This window comes from Halyomorpha halys, unplaced genomic scaffold (genome assembly GCF_000696795.3).
Source record: "Halyomorpha halys isolate HHAL.00 unplaced genomic scaffold, Hhal_1.1 Scaffold100.1, whole genome shotgun sequence".
Classification (NCBI taxonomy): domain Eukaryota; kingdom Metazoa; phylum Arthropoda; class Insecta; order Hemiptera; family Pentatomidae; genus Halyomorpha; species Halyomorpha halys.
Window position 1 is genome coordinate 637,420 of NW_027112088.1, and position 25,394 is coordinate 662,813.

General features: G+C 30.7%; 1 protein-coding gene across 3 annotated transcripts in view; it reads left to right on the forward strand.

The window, feature by feature from the left end:
- Positions 1-25,394, forward strand: part of LOC106677487 (short-chain dehydrogenase/reductase family 16C member 6) — a 58,170-nt gene that overhangs the window by 604 nt on the left and 32,172 nt on the right. The window contains exon 1 of one of the 3 annotated variants that reach the window (XM_067050062.1): positions 10,490-10,565. The exons of 1 other annotated variant lie outside the window; for it this stretch is intronic. In XM_067050062.1, the coding sequence (XP_066906163.1) occupies positions 10,505-10,565 (61 nt within the window). In that variant the 5' untranslated portion in view covers positions 10,490-10,504. Of the gene's footprint in view, positions 1-10,489; positions 10,566-12,175; positions 12,231-25,394 lie in introns of those variants that run through there. One more of the 3 variants, XM_014415460.3, reaches the window with a different exon arrangement.

Genomic DNA, 25,394 nt, shown 5'->3' on the forward strand with positions numbered 1-25,394 from the left:
AGAGCAGAGCTCAAGAGATCCCAGCGCATCCCTCTCGCCGCATCACTGGTAATGGGCCAGTGGAGGCTGAGCAAGTGCGCTAAAGCCGCAAACACCAAACAAAAAAAATAAAAATATATTATTACAACCCAAATGGGTTTAGTTCCTTGATAAAGAAGGGGTGTTTTGAAGGAGCTGTTTTTTTCTAACCTCCTAATCTTTATTTCCAAACTAATACAATATATACAATAGACTTGTATATATACATATATATACATAATACTTGTTTTACCGCATGATATAAGAGAAGATTTATAGGGTCCACTGAAGGCGGGTTTACACTGGTAGCATGATTGCCGCGGACTTACAAAGAATAGGATGGATCATTCCGGCTGGTGATGTGCTAGCATCTGTAATCAACGGCTAGTTTTTCTTTATTGAAGGTCAGGTACGCATTGAAGGATCTGGTACCCGCTTTACACTTGGCGAGAATGTCATATGAGGATCTCCCGACTTCTAACTCTGATCTCCAACTCAGCTCTTGCGTATGTTGAATTAAGGTCCACTTATCGAAGTCAGGCTAGTGCAATGTAGTATTGCAACCTTACTACTATCTCTTGGTCATCGCTTAAGGTGCCGTATGACCACTGCCATAACGAGGCAGACAAAAATCGTACATTGAAATGTTAATTTCTTGTAAATACTTTGATCGTACCAATGAATAGCCGTGTTCTATATTGAAATATTCCTCAATGTAATGTTTTACATATAGCACTTAGCCCCTTTCGAGGGCGTTTAATAGCCTAGAGATTTATCTAAGTACAAAATTGTCAATTCAAAGGGTGAATTTTCCTTACATGGATTCCTCCTCCAAGGAGGCAGTGAGTAACAATATACACCGTGGATCAGCACATTATGATGTAGAGTACCTCTCATCTTCAATTGAAGCCAGAACTAAATAATTATATACAGCCACCTCGACACTAGATTAGCTAGTGTAATCCCACAATAACTGATAGACGTTTTAGAAATGAGGTTAAGTAATGGAAAACCATCTCAATGACTCGTTGCGCAACTTAATAACGATTAGCAATCTGGTTTCATGTACTAAGAGACTGATTTCGTATCTAATATATACAGTATGGTTTAGTATTTAAGAGACTGCTATATGCCATAGCTTCGTATTCAAGATATTGCAATGGAGAACCCCTATTAAACTGAACAAGCTAGTTAAACTATTAGCCTAACCAGGTTACTCGATTGAAGTTCCAAATTATTCTCAACCAACTGATTTTTTAAATCACTTACAAAACCATTATGGACATATGAGATGCTGATATAATTTAAAAACCTCTAACATTCAGAGAATCCAATCTAAACAGTGCAAAAAGCAGTGAATGTGCCATTTTATATGACCATTTTTATTTTTTAAATTTATTTATTGATATTTACAACTGTATAAAAAATACAACAAGTAAATTTGATCATAATGACATAATGATATGATACAGGATGTAGAGAAACTACCCAGTAGTATAACTCTAAAAACAGTTTACAATATAAGGTCACAAGGCCATCTTCTTTTCAGGCGCCCGGAGGATTGCCAGGAATGGAAGAGGAAGCAAGGTTAGAAACTAGTGGGTTTGGGTGGTTAGGGAGTTTATTATGGAAGGAATAATATCGGGTTCGGGCTAGATCGGTTACATAAGGAACATTTAGGCCTTTATGGATGGTTTTATTAGTAACAAAATAAGGAGAATTGATAATTTTACGAAGGATTTCGGATTGTAAGGATTGGATACGAGAGGAATTCGAAGGTTTATAGGACGGTGCCAAAGCTCAACTCCGTATGTCCCGATGATTTGACAAATGAAAACGAATGCTAAAATGTTCCAGTCCAGACGCACTCATAAGAAGAACCCAGGAACGCAAGCACTTAACGGTTTTACCGCAATCCATATATGACATTAAGCTTACTAGCTACAAAAATACCTTTTTGATCGTAAATTACTTCGCTGTTAAAATATATTTTCTGTAATAATAAATAATCAAATAATATGTATCTTTATTGTTCGTCTTTCTTAGTAACGATAAATTTATATTCCAAAGCATTTTCAGGAGGAAAGTAGGACATCAGGAAAACGCCATATATCAGCTTCCTTGTAGCATCATTGCCAAGACTGCCTGGATCTTTTCCATTAGGACTTTAAAACAGCTGGGTTGTCTTTTAATCAGGCTTCTGGTCGCACCTTGTAGGGTTAGGAACCAGCTCTAGGGACCGAATTCATAGGCGGCAATCAAGTAAAATGTTTCACTTTCACACTAAAGTGAATTTGGAAGTAAATCCACTTATTATATTCAGAAACAAAACCTATTCCCAGGTATATGAATTTTACTATTCAACTGAAAGTGGAGTTCAAAAAATACGGTGTTCAAAAAAATTGTATCAATAAACAAATGTAAACGGTTTCAGTGCTATATATAAGTAACAAAGTTTCTTTTCTTACTGCCACTATGTCTGAAACTATGATTTTATGAGAATTATTACGGAATGTGATTTTAACGGCAGTTATATAATAAAAAAAACCTTTTTAATTTTCTGATCATTGAGCACTTAAGAAATGATTAAGGTTTGATAAAGATAATATTGCAAACACTTTAATCACACTATTTCAGAATAATAATAGTGATGATAATAGAGGGCTGCCTTTGCCAGAACTGTTTTCAAAAATCTCTTGTGTACTGCATTAAAATACTTTACAACTGGAATATTTGAGTTTCTTTCAAAGTCCTCAATTAACAATTATCCTAAGCTCTGGCTTTTTTTCGATATGAAATTCTAACAATTATTTTGTTTATGTTAAAAATGTTGAAGCTAGAACAAACTGCCCGAGAAAGAGATTTGCTCTAGTGAAAAAAAAATTCACAAAAACAAAAAAAAAAAAATTCGTTTCTATTTCCCTTTTCATATTAAACATAAACGATAGTTATGGTCCTTGCCGATAGTATGATAGAACTGTTACTGAACCTGAGTTTAGAAAAGCACTGTTCATTACGCATGTGTATAAGGAACACCTTCCCCCCCCCCCCCGCTTATCTAACCGGCTGTTTATTAATTTTGTTTTAAAATTTTAAACTTATTGGTAAAATAGCACTTTCGTGGGCTTATCATTTCACTCAGAATATGAATTCAGCTCTGAGTTTATTCTAGATAGGTTAAAACTTTCTCTAATTGCACTTTTAAAGATAAATATCTCTTAGAGCTTTCGCCGAAGCAGTTTCACTGTTTGACAATTCTTTTTGCTATCTCAAGGAAAATTAATAAATTCAATTAAAAAGTATCCAGTGTTCAGACCAACATTTCGAGCGATAAACGTGCTCGAATTTCCGTAATTTTTCACGTGGCTTCTTGGAATTACAAATAACACTATGCAAAAGAAATAGCACAAATCAGTTTTCTTAGGGACTAGTTAGTTAGAGTGGTGGAAAAGTGCTTAGCTGCCGACTTTAAAAGGAATCCGGATTGTTTTCAAAAGCAGGGAAATGGGACCGAAGCGCGAAAAGAATGTATCATAACTTCTTTTGTTGGAAGGTTTTATCACTGCTATGGTTGTATAGACGCATATCAAACCCTTAACAATTTTTGGAATAGATTCATTTCAAAATACAACCAAAACCTTTTTTTTGTGTGTGAAATGTACCACTCACTATTCAAGGAAAGTGACGATATTTTCCCAGTTGGCAGAAGAGAGGTTTTCAACTAAATTGATTTGGTTACAAATGAGCCTTGAGTAGAACTCAAACTAGTATTGAAAGATAAAGGAGTTCCCATTAACCTGACCCATGCAATCCTCAGCTTGTTGAACAACATAGTGTACGAAATAGTTTGGCTCAAGGGCAATAAATCAAACCTATGTAAAATGGAAACGGGAGTAAAACAAGGGGACGGCTTAAGCCCATTTTTATTTGTAATATTTATGGGCAGAATAAAATGGGAAACTAAACTAAGGAGCCCAAAATTGAAAGTAATGAATGGAAAAATGCATCTCTATAGATCGAGAATTAATTGTTAATTAAGTATTATAATTATTGCTGAAAATAGAGGAGCCTTATAAGAAGCACAAGAAGCATGGGAGGAAGCTCTGAGCCGAAAATAAATGACAACTAAGCCTACCAAATCTAAGTAGAGGGTTGTTATTACTAGCTATAATTTTCTTTATACAACACTGCTTCATGAACATGTCTGATGTCTATATAGAAAAAAAAAATGCCAGATTTATACCCAATTAAGAGTACCCACTTTATGAGACTGGATAGATCCCGAACCCACAGGGCTTACTCAACAGATAATAATTTTCTGCCACAGCCGGATTCGAACCCGGACTCTTAGAGTTAGTTGTCCATTGCCTTACTAATGAGCTACCCACTCCCTATTTTTTAAAATAATCAAGTCATCCCTTATAATTAAGTAATCCCATTAGTAATTGTACAGCACATTGCTAATATAAATTTTATTTTAAAAGTATATTTAACGTGGGGCACAGCTAGTTAAAATTGATCACCAAGTTTAGATTAGATTAGATTCTTCATTTGGTTTTAATAAGGATAATTATTGGTTGATTCTGTGCAGTATAACTAGCTGATTGCTACAAGAAAAAAACTTTCAAGAGTAAAGAAACAAGGAAACAATCATTAACCTTAATTTGAAAAACTAAACTCAACCAACGAGACTTGAAGTTTTAACTGTTAAAAAGCTATCTATATATATTTTTTAGCTCCTTTCCTGCAATTATCAGATTCAAGTTACACCTCAAATAGGACATTGAGTATATAACATTTTAAGTTTATAGTTTTTATTTTTTGTGATGACTGCGTAATGCTTTACTGTAAAAATCGCCTTGAAACAAAGATTCAATAGGGTTGCTTAAATTTATTAATTAGTTTTTATTTCTCATACCTCCTTGTAGACAAAGCTTGCGATGACACCAATCAATGAAGGAGTGAATTATCCTCCCAAACTTTCTCATCCTCTCATCTTACCCTTGGAATCGTGATTGAGTGAAACTTCTAGCAAATTTACACCTACAAACACTTTCTTTACTTTCCCAAATGTAAAAATATGTGTGCTGTTGGAATTTTCTGGCATCAGGACTTTTCTTACGACTTCCCCTAGGGAATGGAAAAAAGAAAATATTAATTAAGAAATAATAAACGAACGTTTGAGAAAGACTGAAGTTAGTAATAATTATTAATTTCTTAAACATTTATTTCCACGCAAATATTATCTATTCAAGGTAATGAATATTGAATAACTTACGACTATTAATGAGATTTCATTTTAACATCATTCATCAGTTTATATTTAATGCTATAATATGACGATTTCGGATAAGAATTTTTTGTGGCTTGATAGAATCCTTAGATATCTACTAAATCTTTTTAATCTATTGTAAGTCTATTTGTCTACCACAAAGCCCTAAGTTTATTTCAAGTAACGTATGAATCATCTATACTTTAGAACATTTATAGCGTCTTATAGAAACAATTATATGTTTATAATTGATTTTAGTTTATAAATGAAGGCATTGTTTGAAACAGATTTTTAGATAGAGTATCTTGTTAAATGTGGTATTGTAGTATACTACCCATATTGTTAAATTCATTAAAATCATCTGTATATGTCCAAAAGCAGGCAAAAAACAGTTTGTACATGAAATTTGAAAAGGGATTTCATCCCTCCCTCCCCCTCCCCTAAAAAAAAAAAATCGGACAATTATTACCACAGTAACTACGCTTCTTAACTGTTTTATTCGAGTTTTTCTGACCACCAGCTGTTGTTTAAATTCCTTTTTTTATTTCGTTTAATAATTATTTACATTTTGATTTCCCAAGTATATAATTACAGTTTGATTTAAATACTTTGTTATTTTTAACGAAGTGCAATAGGCTTGAATTTGATTGCTATCGATAAGTTTAATTTATCAGCTAGTATGCCTCTTAAATAATCGTGTTTGTGTTTGAAGATCTCAAGATATGATTAGTTGACCATTACTGGCATAAATCTTTCCTGTCTGTTTTTTTTTTGGCATTAGAGGAAAGGTCACTTTTTCTATTTCTTCCTGTTAATCATGCTCCCGAAAGAGTATTATTACTACTGTTTTATTTGATACATCGAGAATAATTGAAATTGGCAGTCATTGGGCCATAAATAATGTGACTTTTTAGCTAAAAATATAAGTTCTTCTTTAACACTGATTTATGATATTATTATTATTTATGGAGATTAATGAAGATTTCCCCCAAATTCTTATTTATTTTAATTTATTAATTTATTTTGATATTTATTTTTTTTAATAAGTTTATATACTTTATTATGAAATAGTTTATTTATATTGGACGCGATTATATTAATCCCTAGGCTAGCTTGAATGCAGATAATTGTCAATGAACCATAATTTTCATCTCCCTTTCACCACCATAAGTTCGCAATAGGTTCTGAGGAAGAAACCTTAATGGGAGTCATCGAAGTCCAGTGAAAGCAAAGAGGTTTGCTATTCCCGGACCGGGCGGGTTGCCGCTCACTGTAACTAATAATTTGCTGCATAGGTCAGCACGCCGTAAAAGCCTTTGGGATGCACTAACTTGTCTTCCCGACTTTTGCAAAAAACTGGATTTGGCATCATTATATACAAGTCACGAAGAGGCTAGCAACACTAGTTGCTAAACTTCAAACGTACTAGTATGTTTCCTCACTCATCCTACATTAGCTTTTAATACCAGTAGCGTGGTAAAGAGAAAAGCGCCATGATCCACTGGAGTCGTGCTTTTTCCATCACTAGTGGATTTTTTTTTTTTTCAATTACATCTCTGTAAATTTAGATTTGCTCTATGATCCGTAATGCCATCGTATGTAAATAAATGAGAGACTATAATATAACATATTAAAATATGTATAATAATAATTATAATAATAATATTATAATAATAAAACTCACAGCATGATTAACAGGAACAAATAAGAATGGTGACCTTTCCTCCTACGCCAAAAAAAAAATACGAACAGGTAAGATTTATACTAGTAATGGCTAATTACCAGTGATGCGGCGAGAGGGATGCGCTGGGATCTCTCGAGCTCTGCTCTACCCCTCACACGGGGGGATAGAGTGGGCTCAGGGATCCTCAGGTCGATTGTGTAAATATTGTATATATTATTTTATCATTATGTTATTTTATTTATTTATTTTTCATACAGATAGTTTGATTATGTTCATCTTGTCTATTCATTTGTTTGTATATATTTTAAGAGAGTTTTTTTTTTTATTTATTTATTTTATTTTTTTATTTTAGTATGTATGAGATCATTCATCACTATTACCTATTGCCCACAACTGTGTGGCAGATTGTAATATCTATCAATAAATAAATCTATCAATTTAATAAAAGTAATGGCGAACTACTCAATTATTAAGATCTTCAAGCCCAAACAATCAAACTAATCGACAGCAGTCAAATACCCTATTGAATTTGTTAAAAATAACAAAGTATTTAAATCAAACTGTAATCATATACTTAGGAAATAAAACTGTAAATAATTATTGAACGAAATAAAAAAGGAAGTTTTCACACAACTACCCAATTACCTTGACCTTTTATGCAACAACTGTTGATCAGAAAAACTCCAATAAAACAGTTAAGAAGCCCAGTTACTGTGGCAATAATTGTTTGATTTTGGGGGGGGGGAGGGAGGAGGCATAGGGGCTGATATCACTTGGCGAATTACTGCCACAAACTGTTTTTTGCCTGCTTTTGGACATACACTGATGATTTTAATGAATTTAACAATATTGGTAGTATATACTATAATACCAGATTCCACAGCATACTCTATCTAAAAATATGTTTGAAATAATGCCTTCATTTTGTTGAAAGAAATAAAAATAGGGTGAACCTTCACATTGTTGTGACCAATTATACATAATTTAGTTATAAAAACGAACTACCTGGCACATGGGAATTTTATTTTTCTACAATTTATGTCTAAATATGTTATAAAAATAAATATAAACCAATAAGTTCCTTACACGATGATATTCTCTCGGGAAAGTATGTAAAATCAAGAAACAGCTCTCTTACAAAATTACTGTGGTAGAGAAGAAAAGAAAAAAAATCAGTGTTATTGTTTTTTGTCATTGAATACAAGTTAATTTAAGATAGTAAAATTTATATGGGCTTTAAAAAAAAGTGAAAAAACATAATTTAAAAAATAGAAGATAAATCAAGATATATTTACGATCATGATATAATAATAAGAAAATTAATCTTGATTTTATTTCCTAGGGAGTTATAAAGTATAAATTATATATTAAGATATTGATGTGAAAGGAGACTTGCTTTAGAATATTATCAAATTATATATTTACTTGTACAATCTTTCTTAGTGTTTCCCCATCTTCTAGTACTATTATTCCATATAGTCAAATATATCTATTTCCTTTTCGATTTTTTTTTTTATTATAGGTACATAATTAAAAATTCATACACACCATTGTTTATACAAACAATTTTTTTTTTTTTTTTTATGAACCCCATCCTGGTCATTTTTGACATACAGGAGCGAGGGAAGTTATCTACAAGCTACTGTTCTTCTAACACCATGGTGGAAGATCAAATTTTCGTGTCAAGGGACCACCACATAAAAATAAATTGACTCCCTAGACCGGATTCGAACCGGTGCCGCTGCAATTCTCAGGTTGTAAAGACCTATGTATCAAATCCCTGAGCTACAGACAGGCCTGATTTATATCACTAAATGATATTATGATATTTTTTAAAAAATGGATTGATATATTTAACTATAAAGAATTATAGTACTAGAAGAAATTATAGAGTAAATCAAGTAAATCAAATTTCTTTTCATCTCGACTTCTTAATAAATAAAATTCAAAATAAATAAATTATACCGCTACATTTTTTAGGAAAATAAATCTTCGGTAGGTAACATTATCTACAATTTCCAGTGATTTATTTGTTAATTTTTATTCTGAAATTTTAATTACGAAGAGATTTTCAGAAAAGGTTTCTCTTTGAAATATATTTTTTAACAAGTCAAGGATACACCCTCATACATAAGGCGGAAAGAAAAGACTATAAGAAAAGAAAGTTTACTAGGGTTGATCGAAATGCCAATATCACACAACCGCCATTATTCATAGAATAAAAATGCTTTTACCGAGATTGAGTTCCTTGTTTTTCTTTTATAGGGTTCCGTGACTCGGCGGTTCCTATAACAGAGTAGCAGTCTTCTACTGAATTGTGATATCATGATTCCATAATTCTGGTATACAATACTGGATACTGTACAAGATCATATAAAGTATAAAAGATCATGGTGTACATGTGGAATACAGAGTGACTCACAAGGTATTTTTAGAAATTTCTGAAATAGCCAAATTTAAATTTTTTAAAGTCAAACAAATGATAGCACGTAAAGTAAACTTTATAATTAGCCATTTTCTGTTCTATTCTAAGCATACCTCTAGCAAAATCCATATACTCGCAGATTTGACCATCTATAGGATTCAAATCATTGTGAGATTTAGCCCACTTCCGCAATTAAAAACACTACTCATGTTAAATTATTTCTAATACATATTGGTCCTACCAATATACAAAAAATTATAAAAATTTTAAAAACAGGATTGTGAGGTCTTTGGAAATTTCCACCCTACATGCACTTAGTGTCAAAATTAATCGTCCCTGAGATTCGAAAACGGGATTGATAATACCTAAATATATTTATGTTTGTGTGACTCATTGATTACAGCAGAATTTATTTTTATATAATCAAATGATTCGTTTTTTAAATTATAAAACAACATACAAGGATATGAAATTGAGTTCAGGCTACTCGTTTACAATTATTCGAAAAATGTTTAAAAAAATAATAGGTTTTGGCCGAGGACCAGACGTTTAGTTGTTAATAGAATGTTAATTAGTTTATTTCTAGTTTTGAACTTTCCTTATTGTTGTATGTTGATGGCCTTAACCTAAAAGTGTGTTCTTGTCTTAAATATGTCATGTTAAATAAGAATAAATTGCATGCATATAAGTATATATTAATGTATTAATTAAATAATATGAAGTGAATGATTTTTTATTATTATTATTATTTATTTAATGTAATTTACAACTGTACAAAATAATACAATAGGTAAATATGTTTTATGTTTCATATACACTTGAAAATCTTGGGAAGGAACCACCCCCATTGGTGGTACTTCAAACATTAATTTAAATTAGAAGGTCCCGTGGCCATCTTCTTTTCAGACGCCTCGGAGGATTATCAGGGATTGTTAAGGATGAAATATTAAGAATTAATGGATTAGGATGGTTAAGGAGTTTGGAATGAAAAGACGCATATCTGTTTTAGGTCAAATCTGCAACGAATGGGATGTTAAGGTCTTTGAGAATGAGTTTATTTGTGACGTAATAAGGAGCATCAAGGATTTTGGATTGTAACGATTGGATGCGGGAAGAATTTGATGGTTTGGTGGAGCCCCAGAGCTCAATTCCATATGTCCAAATTGGTATAATTATCGTAGTGTATACTAATTTTTTGTAGTTAATGATTTTTTAAATTAAGATAAACCGTAAAATAATCCAACAAAAAAAGAAATTGAGCGAGGAAGAAAAGTTGAAACCCTCCAACAGTACTTCTCTAACACCAAATCAATTACCATAAAAAACTCATCCTTTTAACTTAATCAAGACGTATTATAAAGATACATGAAATCTTTATCTTTATGAAATCTAAAAACAACAAAAGGACTTTTGGACAGTTTCGGGGCTCTTCCCCCATGTTCTAGATGATTCATCTTAACTCTACAGTTTAAAAAAGTAGAGTAAACTAAAATTTAACTAAATTATGACAACGTATTTTATATATTTTTGTAGTGAGAAATTGTAGGAAAGGTTTTTAATTTATTTATTATAAATTGTGAAAAAGTATATATAGATGAAACATCTAAAAAACTAGAAACTAGAATTAAATGTAACCAATTGTTGAAACGCTAAAAATATAAATTGGACAGCTCTGGCCTACCACAGCATAAAACTGAACCATGAATTCAACTTTGAAAACCCAAAAATAATAGATGTGACAGTGTAATTGAGTGAAAATTGGGACATGATTTCCTGTATGAAATTATGAGGTGAATATAATTGTGTGAATTAAAATAAATAAGGATGAAGATTATTGTTATGATAGTTTTATTATTATTGTACCATATTATCATAATTTAATACAAATTTCATTCAACTGGAAGTTATTAATCTTAAAATTTTTTTTTATTAATTGACTCACCAGACTTCCTAAAGAGAAGATCCAGATTAATTTATTTATTGTTATTTATAACTGTATTTAATTATATACAACTAGTAAATTTGCTATTAGATATAAAATCACATGATACAAACATGAGAATCTACTCATTGATAAAACAACAATAACGTTACTAGAGAAGATCTCCGCTATCTTCTTTTCAGATGCCTAGGGTGATATCATGTATTGGTAGAGAAGCCAGGTTAGAAACAAGTGGATTTGGGTGGTTAGAAAGCTTAACGTGGAAGGATTGGTTTCTGGCTCTGGCCAAATCGACAAAATATGGAACATTAAGGTCCTGATGGATGACTTGATTTGTGACAAAGGAAGGAGCATTGAGGATTTTAATCTGTAAGGATGGGATAAAAGAGGAATTCGATGGTTTAGTGGAGCCCCAAAGCGCAACTCCGTATGTCTAGATAGGCCTATTATAGTCATGTAGATCTTTCGTAATATAAAAAAAGAACTTACATTGAAAATTAAATGGTTTTTAAATTGAATCAGTTTATTTAATGATTTATAGGAAGGTATATTGCATACTCAAAAACCACAAAGGAATTATATAAATCATAGATATAGGTTGTATAAATATATATGAGCTCGAAACTCATAAATGCTGAAGGAGTTTTATGTAAGTTATGTAGGGTATGGTACCTAACCGCAGTTCATTGAGCAAGCTGTTGATCAATAACTCCAATATATTGCCTTTGCTGGAGTTCATACCTCAGTAGTTTTCCATCACTGTTGAAAATAGAACAGCTGTGAAAGGAGGAAGGCTGGTGGAAAGTGGCATCGTGAGGAGGAGATTTGCATCAGGTTTCCCTCAGGAGAATGGTTCGGCGTGTGGGAGGAGGGGGAGAAAGGAATACTAGTAAGTTATTTAAATATCTTGATTCTCATAGGTTTCCATGTTTTATCACTAATAAAACGATTTCTTTTAATTATTCTCTTTTTTATTAATACTATATACTTGGAAGATTATAAAAACAAAATTTTCTCCCAGTTGCCGAACTAGAAACAGCACACTACCCCAGGACATACTACACAATAGATGCAGAATGACATTTAATGGAAGTTCAAACAGCTGATTAGCAGATACAAAAAAAAAACAAATCTATATACCCAAATATATTTAAGATTCAAAATCCAAAGTTATAGGATCATGCAAATAGTTTTTCAAACTGGAAAATATTTGAATTGTATATTTTTACAGCCTTAAGAAAATAATTTGTAATTCGCTTTGTAATAATATTTTGTTATATATTATTTATTATATTATATAATTAAGCCAGATCACACTTAGAATAACATACATCAGTGTCCACTCGTTCGTTGGTTCTAGAGAGGCAAAAGTGGTGGACGTTGGACTTGTACCTTCGATTCGACACTATTCTTATAATAACAAGGGATAAAATAAATTTTGAAAAATTGAATAAAGACGTAAATATCGGCAAATTTGGTGTTAGGCGATATGATACTATAAATTGTTGAATAAATAAATTCAACTTTCGTTTTTGAATTTTTTTAGAATCAGATACTTGTCAGTTTAATTACCCAGACATATCTTTGATGCGCGGTAATAAGGGCTTGAGTCACTTTTTGAGTATTTTGAGATAATGTCATAGTATTAATCCAAATATCCAAATAGGAACAACCCGTTTGTATTAAGGTCTTTATGCTTCAGATAGACTTACTACTATATTGTTTTATAAAAATAACAATTACAAAAATATCAATAATTAGATCTTACATAATATTTTTGAATGTGGTTTTTGCTCACATGAAAACCGCGCTTAAGTCTTATGACCGCGCATCAAAAATATAATACTTTTAGTACTTTCCAGAATGAACTTTTCATTTGATGATTCGATTAATTCTAATTTCAACAGTTTTTTGAAAAGTATTTTAACATTATTTCTCGTAGGAAAATTTTAACATTTTTTTGCAAAAGTATGCAAGAAATATAAAGACATATAAAGTTTAATAAAATTTACATTCTGCATTATTAAATGCTAAGAATGACTTTATGGAGTCATCCTGTAGACTGAAAGGCCTAGATGTAGGATTAGTGAAATTATAAAACTATCGAGCAACTATGGTGACGAAATCATTCATCAAGCTCGTACCAGAACATACAATTTATTTACGGATTTTTCGTCACTCTCTATTATCTTCTACGACTTTCTATGTAAAGTATTATTGTTTCTAAAATCTTTGGCTTTAAACCGATATATAATACGCCTAATTCACTGATATCATGGCCGGATATGTGCTTTCTACCTAGAACAAATATTTTTTTCTTCCTCCTTCCTTAAGTTCATTATCAAATTTTTTCATAGTTCATATTTATCAGTTCATTATTTGTGCTAACAATGTGAGATAGTTGATTATTTCAAACTAAATTAAAGGTACTTTTAGGAAAGATTTTTAAAAATCCTTATTTAAGCCCTGCCAGACAATTTAAAGAGGATAAAACCTAGCTGGTATTAAAGATCTCCTAATTTTACATTGATGTAGTTTAATCTAAATTTTTATTTATTTATTATTATTTTTTTTTTAAATCAAGATGATGTGAAAAATCGATTCTATAAAGTGACACTTCCAGTCAGTCGATTTGATCGAAAATGTTGTCACGCCCCTGGTATATACCTGCCTAAAATATTTAATTTCACTTTAAGATGACTTTTCATTTTTGAGCCGATAATTTCAGCAGAAAATTGGAATTCGAAATTTTTTTCGATATATTTCATGTATGGTTCAGTGAAAGTACAAATAAGCCGTTGAAGGTAATTGACAAGATTTGAAACAATGTATTTACACCTAATTGATAGTATTTTAAAATATAGACATTGAACTAGAATTAATTATTGATTCCGAAGGTTCAGGAAATTCTTTAATTAATTAAAATACGTTGAGAACAAATATTTCTGCACTGGAAGAACTAAAAAAATACTAAGTACAAACCTGTAGATGCAGCACTTGCTTGAACACTGTTTCGTTTTTGCCCAATAAGATAATTGTAGTGTACTTTAAACGATTTGGCTCCATTTGCTAGTTCAGAGAGCCTATTCCAATATTAATAATATTTGGAATTGTAATTAGTAGATGTCGTTTTCATATCCAGTAAACAATCTTCAACAAATGTCAAAGATGTAAATAATGTTATTTAAGCATAAAGTGCATTACATTTAATCGATGTAATATATCGGTTAAGTGAAAGTGGATTACATATTGGATAATCCCTGCACGTTTTGAATTAATAGAGCTCAATTCCTGAATGTTTAAGAAAATAATTCATATTTAGTTAACAATTAAAAATATACAACTTATTACAGCTAAATTTATTTTTGAAATTAAACTCCATCTTTCTAAACGTGACGTGACTGTTGGCATTTCGCTGGTGCTTGCATGCTAGGGTGCATACAGTACCTTGCACATTCGGTGCAGTCTGGGCACATGCGAATTCCTCATTATATAGTTATCTTGGATTTATGGAGTTCATTCAGTAAAATGCACTTCATTTGTTTTAAGTCCTTATCTCGGCTTTTTTTTTTTTTACCCCTTTCAAAGGATAGTTTCAGCCAATAAATTTTGAAATAATTCTATCTTGTTTTGAACTTTCACACGAAAAATACTAAAGTTTTATAAGAGCAATTCTTTTATATAATTTTTGTTCCATAAATATTAATATGAACGTAATTATTATGGACAGTACAATAGTTTCGGAAGCCCTTATAGGATTCAATTTTCTTTTCTTCTTTTTACGTATGCTGTGTATTTTACATTTTGGTAAAAAAAAAAACCTAAAACAGTATGAAATAAAATAAAATGCAGAATTAATCTTTATTGATGAATTTTACAACAATAAATGTCTAGTTTGCTTATGTTTATATTTAATAGTTGTTTTTGCTTAATTTCTTATTTCAGTTATTAGAGGGTTTAAAGAGTTTTGACGAAGATCGAAAGAAATTATGTTTGTTGAAAGAAATGCATCCTTGTTATTCTTGTGTAGTATGAATAGTTGTATACAATTCTCAGGCATTTGTTTTGGAATACTTATACTTGTTTTTAAATTAAATTAGTGAACCTTCATACAAGACTGGTATATGTTATGATAGTTCTCAGCATATAGAGTATCAATTTATTTCTGAGGGATTGTTTTATTTTTTTACTAAAACATGAAAATATTTAAAATAAGTTTAATAATAACCCGAATAGGTTCAGGGAGAAGTATAAGCAATCGTACTGTGAGAATTATAGCTTCCGATTTTTCAATACTTAGATGTAATCCACAGTTTTTAAGGTACTTGATTTTTTTAAAAGCTTCTTTTAGTCTATTAGTGATTGTGTCAATTTAGTAAGATGAGCAATATACCGCTGTCAATTGGGCAAGGGGGCAATTTTAAAACTTTTTATTTTCTTATTATTCATTTATGACTAAATTGAATAATATTGGGCTCAAGCAGGATCCTTGTGGAAGACCAATAATGGCAAAGTTAGTTGAGATGAGCATATTTGAAACACTCCGAAATAAAAAATAATAAAGTCCTGTTGGTTTCTTTTTCTACTGGAAAATATTTATTTGTAGTGTTTAAGCCTGGTGTGAATACTGTATAAACGCTGATTCATGGTTCCAAAAGATATGCAATTCAAAAATATTTAAGGGTTTAGATAAAACATAGTGCTGACAATACCACCTGGGGCCTGTTTCATGATGAAATCCAACAGTATTCCATTAATATAAGTAATATATTATAATATATAATATATTTTGTATTATAATAGGGACGACTAGTAGTGATATTACATGAGTTTAAAAGTAAAAAATTATCTGGTAGAATTGTATAAATTAGTGAAATTGTACCAAATACAAACTATAAGATTAATAGTATTAGTATGTACTTTATTATGAAACAGGGTCCTGGTATGACAGTTGGTAAAAGAAACTATATGCTTTTATAAATTAATGCTATAAAGTTGGGATAAGTTTTTATGTTTTTTATGACGGAGCTTCAACACCATTTACTATAAAACCTATTAAAATAAATGTATAATGATAGTTGAAAGCCACTATATTGTAAAGATTTCAGATTATATTGAAGATCATTTACGAGTTAACACATTTTACAATATTCAGAGGTGAGACTCCTTTTCCTTGCATCCTCTTTAAATTCAGCTGGAGATACTCCAAGAACAACTTACCCACTGATTCCAGTGCTCCGAGAAAGTAGAAGACTGGATGAAAGTGGTTATACTCCAGTGGCTGGAATAATGCCTTCCGCCTCCTCACCGTTATATCTGGGTCACTCTATCAATGCAGGAAAAAAATATTTGCTAATTATTTCGACAGGCCATTTCAGCATTATTATTCACTAAAGATTCTTTTGTTGTTGATCGAGAAAATTCACTCATTAGTGAATATAGTGTTATAGTTTATGTTAGGAGCTTATAGGCATAGTTTCTGAGATATAGTTTTTCATAAACCAAATGTCTGAATAACTAGAAATCAAAGTTTTTCGAATTTATTTCGGTGTATATCCTGGACTCTGCTACTACCACTCAGCTGAGAGCTAATAAAAATCTGAAAATCGTTCGTAACAGTAGTTTCCATGATATTTGTAGAAATATTGATGTTTCATAATTCAGAAAAACATTTTGCCTTATGAAAAATTGTATCTCGAAAACTATGCATCGTAAACAGCTCTATTATTATTATTTTTTTAAAAATATAAAAAATAAAATAAAATAACTATTAGTTGGAGGAATTATAATTTTTATTTGATTTTTCAGATTTTCGTTTATAGTTGTAAATACATATATTAGCAGAAATTGTACCATTTATTATTTACCATATATTTATGTTTCATTTATTATTTTTAGTTTAATTGTATTTCATTTTTAATAGTTAGTTTTAAAAGTAAGTTAACTTATGTTTTATGATATGACATATGGTTTTATTTTATTTGTTATAATTTTATTTTATATAATTATAAATCTGTTAATTATTGTTGTTCATTTTTATCTTTTAAAATTCATTATTTTCACTATATTTTATGACGTTTTATAAGTTCATTTTTGTTTTGTATTTTACTCTAAGGCTCTAAAGCCTAATTTTTACGCCAGTAATATTATTTTAAAGGGATCAATCCCAGAATAAATAAAGAATATTATTATTATTATTAGGTCTCATATTTTAGTAAATTTACTCTCTTTTAAATGATGTTGTATAATGTTTTCTAGTATTGAAGGTATGCTCCGAATAAAAATTGATTGTTAATAACTTTTTTTAAAACAGCCGCTATTTTTTATTACTATGTATAACATTCATTAAAGTAATCGAAAATTGGTTTGACGTAACTCGATATTTTTTTCTGGACCTGGGTTAGGGAGGGGATTACCTGCCCGGAAATCGGAACCAGGTTTGACCACTAATGTTCAATGTAAATTATTTTGTTGTTTTTTCTGGCTTTACGAATATTTCTATCAGTTTTTTTTAATAATTTCTGATCAGGTAAAAACCACTAGAGCACACATAGAGCCCGCGAAGAGAAAAAAATATTGAAATTATTTTACTTGATCTTTTAATGAAAATTGTACGTGATTAATAGTCAAAATAGATGAATGCCAACCATAGTTAGTGGAGTAAAAATATGGTGGCTGTTTTAACTAAAACAAAGTAAAAACTTTCCAAAAATTCAATCTTCATTCGAAGCTCTGTATCCGTAAAACTACATAAAATATTTAAAAATTTAATAGAATATCATTTAAATTAGAATAAATTATTAAACGTTTTAAATTTCATTTTTATTTTTTATTTTACTCTAAGGCTCTAAAGCCTAATTTTTACGTCTGTAATATTATTCTAAAGGTAATATTATTATTCTAAGGTAATATTATTCTAAAGGTCTGTAATATTATTCTAAAATTCTAGAATAAATAAAGAATATTATTATTATTATTATTATTAGGTCTCATATTTTAATTATATAAATAAGTAGCATATCATTTAAATTAGAATACATTTTCTAAAATATGAGCCCTAGTTGAGCTAATAGTTCATCGATAGTCTGTGAATTTATGTTTATTAGTTCTCAGTTGAGGAAGAGTAGCGGGAATAAGCATAGCAATTTTCATTATATTTCAGGAACTATTAAAGATGAAGGTAATATGAGAGCTCAAATTAAAGTTAGGTGAATGTAGTTTATAACTTTTTTTTTTGTAGAAGCAGCAAAATAATTTCTAGAACGATCTAGATTTCTAGATTTATGTGTAGAAATATGTAAGGCAAATCAAGTGTATTAGCAGATTACTAATAGCATCTTCGGCCACTGCGAAGTAGACAAGAAGACTCAAATGCATATATATAAGTCAGTTTTCCTACGGCGGAGAAAGCTGGACAATGCTGGACAGGCACTCTAGTCGCATAACGGCTGGGGAAATGAGGTTCCTTCGCAGATCTATTGGGAGAACTAGAAGAGATCGCAATAGAAACGAAAGCATTTGAGAGCAACTAGAAGTTATTAGGTATATATAGGTAACTTCAAACCACTCTAGAAAGACGGCAATTCCAGTGGTTTGGACATGTCTGCCGCATGAACAAGGACATGAATTCTATAAAGGTATTAGAGGCTAGATCCACAGGAAGGGGACCACGCGGACGTCCCAGAATTACATACCATGAGTATATCCAAGGAATTGGAAGTAAAAGAGGGAAATCTCTCAATGAGATGATGCGTCTAAGCAGAGAACGGGAGAAGTTGTTAGGCTGGATTGAGGTTCCTCGATGCTAGCTAATGGGAAAAGAGGAAGATAAAGAAGAATAAGATTTCTAGATCTATTAGAACTTATATTTGAAAATTTACTCTAATTAACTAATGTGCAATACGTTTTTTTAGTGTTGTGTATGGTTTTAATGATATGAAGCTCTGAATGAAAACCGTGCAAAAGTTTTAGGATTTTTTTTTATAAAATAAATTTCATATTAAATTCAATATTTAATTTTTAAAGACATTTCTTGTACAGTCTGAGTAAAAATTGAACCTTTTTTCTAATAACGTGCGATTTTCTCTCTAGTTTAAAGTTACTATGGAACAGCCAACATTTTTTATTATTCCATCCCATAATTGGCTGAGTCATCAATGTTGACTGTTAAGTGTTTATGATTTACATCAAAGTAATAAAAAGTATGGGGGAAATAACTTCTTTTTTTTTTCTCCTATTTGGCTCTTGAAATTCGACTTCCCAGCCAATGCTTCCAGAAAGCCGTTTACCTGGAAGTGAAATAACCTTCCATCAATAGCTTTCTCTCCAGCCGTCCAGTGCACCAAGATCACCAGGGTATTGGTCCGGTGGCTGTTACTAGAAAGCTCTTTGTCGCGAAAGTAGCCCTAGAAACCTCATCTACACAGGCAACTCTCCATCTTATGAAACTTTCAACATGTAAACAAGCCATTAAGATACCCAAGTATGAGTGAAGATTAGCGAAAGGTAAAATTGGGTAAGGTATGCATTGAGTAATCTTCCAATTTGATTCGAATATTTTAATGGTGCATGGGATGAATTTTGAACGATGATCAAAATGCCTACTTTTTTGAAATGATATTCCTCAGGTTTTTGAAATTTATATTAAATAAATGTGTGTTCACACCAAGTTCAATAATTCATTTACAAATAGGCTTAGTATTTAATTTAATTACATTTTATTTTTATTTGTATCATTATCTTTAGAAGATTATTTTAATTTTAGAAGAAACACATGTATTTATATTTTGTATTATAATATTTAAATGTAGGAATAACTGCCAGTGAGGATTATTTGGTAAGCATCGACAAGCTACGGTTTTGAATCAGCTCTAGTAGTGGCCTTTAGTAGTCTTATTCTGTTACCAGAATTATGTGTACGTCTGCGTGAATTATGAAGTGTTTAAAAATTTAATTTTCATTGTGATTAATATAATACAGTCCATTGCGTTTATGAAGGCCATTGTGGAAATTAATTAAATTAAAATTTGAATGCTGAATGCATTAAAGAGTCAGTATTCCGAGACGTCTCCAGTATTTTATTTTATATGTATCAATTAATTTAGATAATTTGTTCTCTCTTTTCATAATTCGTTTCGCTAATTTTATTTTTGTAATAAAGGCCTTTTATTCTGACTTATAATAATTATTTAATTTAAAATCTTTTCTTTTATTTATGTTTATGTTTTCTATTGTTGGCCTAACCAAATAAATGTTCATATCCGAGTCATATTTGTTTTTCTTTAGAGCTTCCTTCAAAAAGACTTTTCCGTTTTGAGGTGGCTTCAACAGACTATTTTAATTAATGAGAGAAAATAATGAATTAGACAAAATTTAGTCTTAAAATATTATTAGAAGATTCCGAAACAAAGTCATAAGTCTCTCAAATAGTAGTGAGACGTGGTGAAGGACTGAGGAACAATAGATCACTAAACTGCAGTCATTGGATTGCGCTTATCATGTCAACTGTCTTAGGGAGAGAGTTCATCTATTCCATTAAACCATGTTCTGAGATATTAAGACTGATAATACAAAAGAACGAAAATTCAGTTACAAAATATATTGTTTTAGCTCATTTATCTTGTTCCTCCCCCTTATACGCACTTAAAGTGTTAGCATTTCTTGGTAATTACTTTTTGAACATTATAAATTTATTAGATCAAAAATCAATTAAATTTCCTTTGGTCATCTCTAAAATGTCAAACGTCATTAACTTAGTAAAAAATAAGAATTTTTTTTTTAATCAAATAATGCAGAAGCAGTTTCCGAAGATATTTTTTATAAGTTATTAAAATTAATCCGGCTAAAAAATATTAATGTGAGCTACACCATAAATCTTGAACTCAAAATGCCCATTTTTGGGAGAATTACCCTAATGTAACAAACACGTAACCTTATTTTATTTCATAAGAGATATTGTGAGATATTATTCTAACATTAAATGTTCTTGAAATTGCTAAACAAATTGTGAAAACCATATATTTTATCCTCTAATTTTATTTTTTATAATGTCATAAAAAAAAATAAAGGTTTAACTGGTTTCAATTTTACGGTGCCAGCTGGAATAGAATGAGGGCATTGAACAAACGCCTTATGAATTTCAATAGCGGACACTTCGGAATGAAGTACATATTACAGTACAAGAGCCAGGAAGAAAAAAAACCAGTTATCTCACCCCAATTTTTGATTATTTTAATGAAAACTATATATAATTACTAGTCAAAATTGATGAGTCTGCCAAGTATAGGAAGGGGTATAAAAAATGGCGGCTGTTTCAAAACCTTTAACATTAATTTTTCACTCGGAGTTCTATATCTTAAGAACTACAAACAACACTAGAAAATCTAAAAGAACTTTATTTAAAGAAGAATAAATTTGCTGAAATATCAGCCCTAATAGAGCTATTTACGTTAAATAGTTCTCGAGATATAGCTTTTTAAAGCAGCATTTCATAAAGATGTACTGAAATATCAGTTGTTAGTTAATTTATTTTAGGAAATCTATATATCAGGAACTATGTGACGTACCAATGTCAAATTAACGCTAGTTTAATGAACTTTAAAGTAGTTTATAATCTTTACCTTCGTAGGAATAGTAGTTTTTATGATATTTGCTAAAATAAATTGATTTATAGTTCGGACAATAAGTTTGATTTATGAAAAACTTTATTTCAGAAATCATTGGACGTATAGATGTTTATCTGCACTCAAATTAAAGCTAGTTCAATTTACTACAAAGTAGTTAATAATGTTTATCTCTGTAGGAGTTGTAGTTTTTATGATATTTGACAAAATAAACTCATAAAATGTTAATTTCTAGTATTTCGTATAAAATTTTGGATTTTTGAAAAATATATCTAGACCCATAAGACGCACATATGTCTGCCAACACTCAAAATAAAGGAAATTTAACTTACTATAATGTAGTTTATGATACTTATCTTCGTAGGGTAGTAGTTTTTATGATATTCACATTTGAATATAAATTTGGCTTATGAAAATTTGTCCGAACAACTACAAATAAATTTGTTTTAGCAAATTTCATGGAAACTACTATTCCTACGAAAATAAACGTCATGAAGTACTTTATAGTCATTAAACTAGCTTTAATTTGAGTGCTAATTGACATCTGTACGTCACATAGTTCCTTTGATATAGATATCTCAAAATAAATTAACTAACTACTGATATTTCAGTACGCACCATCGAAAACTATTGAACGTGAATAGCTCTATTAGGGCTTACATTTTAGCAAATTTGCTCTACTTTAAATGATGGTCTCTTAGATTTTCTATTATTGTTGGTAGTTGTAAAGATATAGAGCTCCGAATAAAAAAATAATTATTGTTAACTTTTTGAGATAGCCGCCATTTTTTATTCCCTTTACCTATACTTGGCAGACTCATCAATTTTGACTTGTAATTATATTTATTTTTCAATTAAGTAATCAAAATTGGGGTGAAATAACTGCCTTTTTGCTCCTCTTGGGCTCTTGTACTATTATGTTTTAGTGGCTATGCTTTTACAATACCAAAAATTTATTCAATCTTCTATGTATTCCTTTGGGCCAACGGCTCAAAAACGGGCGATGTATTTGGCGGTAAAAATATATGAAACGTCTTCTTCACTGTGAATGTGCCTTCATTAGACATGATGTGTCTATTGAATGAAACAATAAAACTTTTTTTTTTTAAATATTTATTTATTGCTATTTACAACTTTACATTATAATACATTTAGTAAATCTGATTTAAGTTAAATTGGACTGTTACAGGCGTGTAGAGAAACTATTGGTAGAACTCTAATGACATTTTACATTAGCTGGTCTCGTGGCCATCTTCTTTTCAGGCTCCTCGGAGGATTGTCAGGAATGGAAGAGGATGCAAGGTTAGAAACTAGGGGGTTTGAGTGGTTAGATAGTTTATAATGGAAGGAGTGATATTTGGTTCGGGCTAGATCGGTTACATAGGGAACATTAAGGTCTTTATGTATGATTTTAACAATAAAACTAAACTGCAAACTATTCATTGGACGAAAATGGATCCCATCCTCCTTCAAAACCTGGGTATAAAATAAAATAACCTAAAAAGTTAGGGTTCTTTCGTAGGTCTTATGGGTTCCTGGAACGCCATGGTTAAACCCTTTCATTTATAGGTCAATAGGCTTTCAAAATGAGTCATTTTTGCCGGTCAGTTATTATAACCGTAGTTGCTATGTCTGTGGTAAGGCTCTCAAAGTCAATGGTCAAAAAATATCGTTATAAACGTCAGTTATATTATAATATTAAGTTATATTATAGTATTAATATTAAACAGTGTTTAATATTCGTTTAATTTAATACCTCTTCATTACTCTTTCCTTTTCAAACTTACAGGCTTCCTACTATGTTCATTCTAATGTGTTTCTAATAGCGCATGGTCGTGACACTTGTACCTTATCTTGATAATGTGATTAATGAACCTTTCTAAAACTTTATTCCCAATCACTTCCATGTCAGAGACCTTTCATCATATATAATTTATTAAATGGCTGTTATGTTTTCCTAGAAAGCATAGTAATAATAAAAGGTATTATTAATTATAGGGTTAGTAATAATATTTATCATAATTATTATTACCCTGCATAAGAATATAAATAAATATTTATTAAGAAGTTTACCTAAAGGCGATTTTTCCGAGAACTGCCAGAAATAAAATTTGATAAATCAGCTCGTCTGAGTCCTACTTGTACCTTGAAGCATTACTTCCGTAGTTCTCAATCCATATGACGTCATTTATTACAATACGTTAATTCATAGACCAAAATAGACCTATTTTAAATCGATATTATCTGTACCTAAGTCTTGATCATAATTAGTAATTTTTTATTTATGGTCTGATTTATAATAAATCAACTTTCAACCAGAAAGTACGATCAGATTTATACGAGTTCATGATACGCTGTGTGGCTATGTGGGCTGTTTCTTGTTTTGAGTTCATTACTTTGTCTAGACTGATTGCAATGTAAATCACATTTATTTGAATTTCTAGACTAAATCTTAACGTTCATATTCTACCAACTATTTCACTAAATGGATGATTAGCTTGAACATTGAAAAATGTAACTCAAAAGTTTTTACTCTCCGACGCCCACCAAAACCACCAGATCTAATCCTTAAAGGTAAAAATGTGAAATGGAATCCTGTCAGTGAAACAGACCTAAGATACCTGGGAATTCACCTAGATCGCCGCCTTACCTGGAATCACCATATCAACATCAAACTAACTCAAACTTATGCAAGGTTAGCAATGCTATATCCTATCCTAAACAGAAATTCCAAACTAAAACCAGAAACAACTGTTCTTATATTTGAAACAATTCTCAGGCCACTGTTGATGTACGGCTGTGAAGTTTGGGGAGCGGCATCCTTCACGAAAAGAAACAAACTACAATATTTTCAAAATAAAGTCCTAAGAATCGCAGTTAATGCTCCTTGGTTCATAAGAAATAGCCAATTGCATCGCGAATTACAAGTGGAGTCAATGGAGGATTACATCAAAAAACGGTTCATGAAGTTCCACTCCCAGCAGTTGCCGACAGTTAAAGGAGTTGTGACCTACAACCTGGGAAACCCAACCTCAACCCGAAGACTGAAGGCCAGACTTCTGCAGGACTTTTTTTTATAAATTTTAATAAATATATAATTAATTCATAGTCACACTACCTCAATTTTACTTTTTACTTACATTTTATTAATTCATTATTATTTTTTATTTCTATTTTCTTCTCTCGTCCCCTTTTCAAATTAACTTGTTTCTTTTCACTATTAGAGGGCAATTGTTTGTTTTATTTAAGTGTAAATATAATTATTTTTTGTTTTAATTTTACATTCCTCTTTTATTAAGAAGTATTACTCTTATCTATTTATTTATTTATTTTTTCTTCTTTTAATAACAACATTGTATATAGTTAGGGGTGTCTTTTGTACGAGACTATACCCCCCTCCCCATAATCAACTGTTAAAAATATATATATAT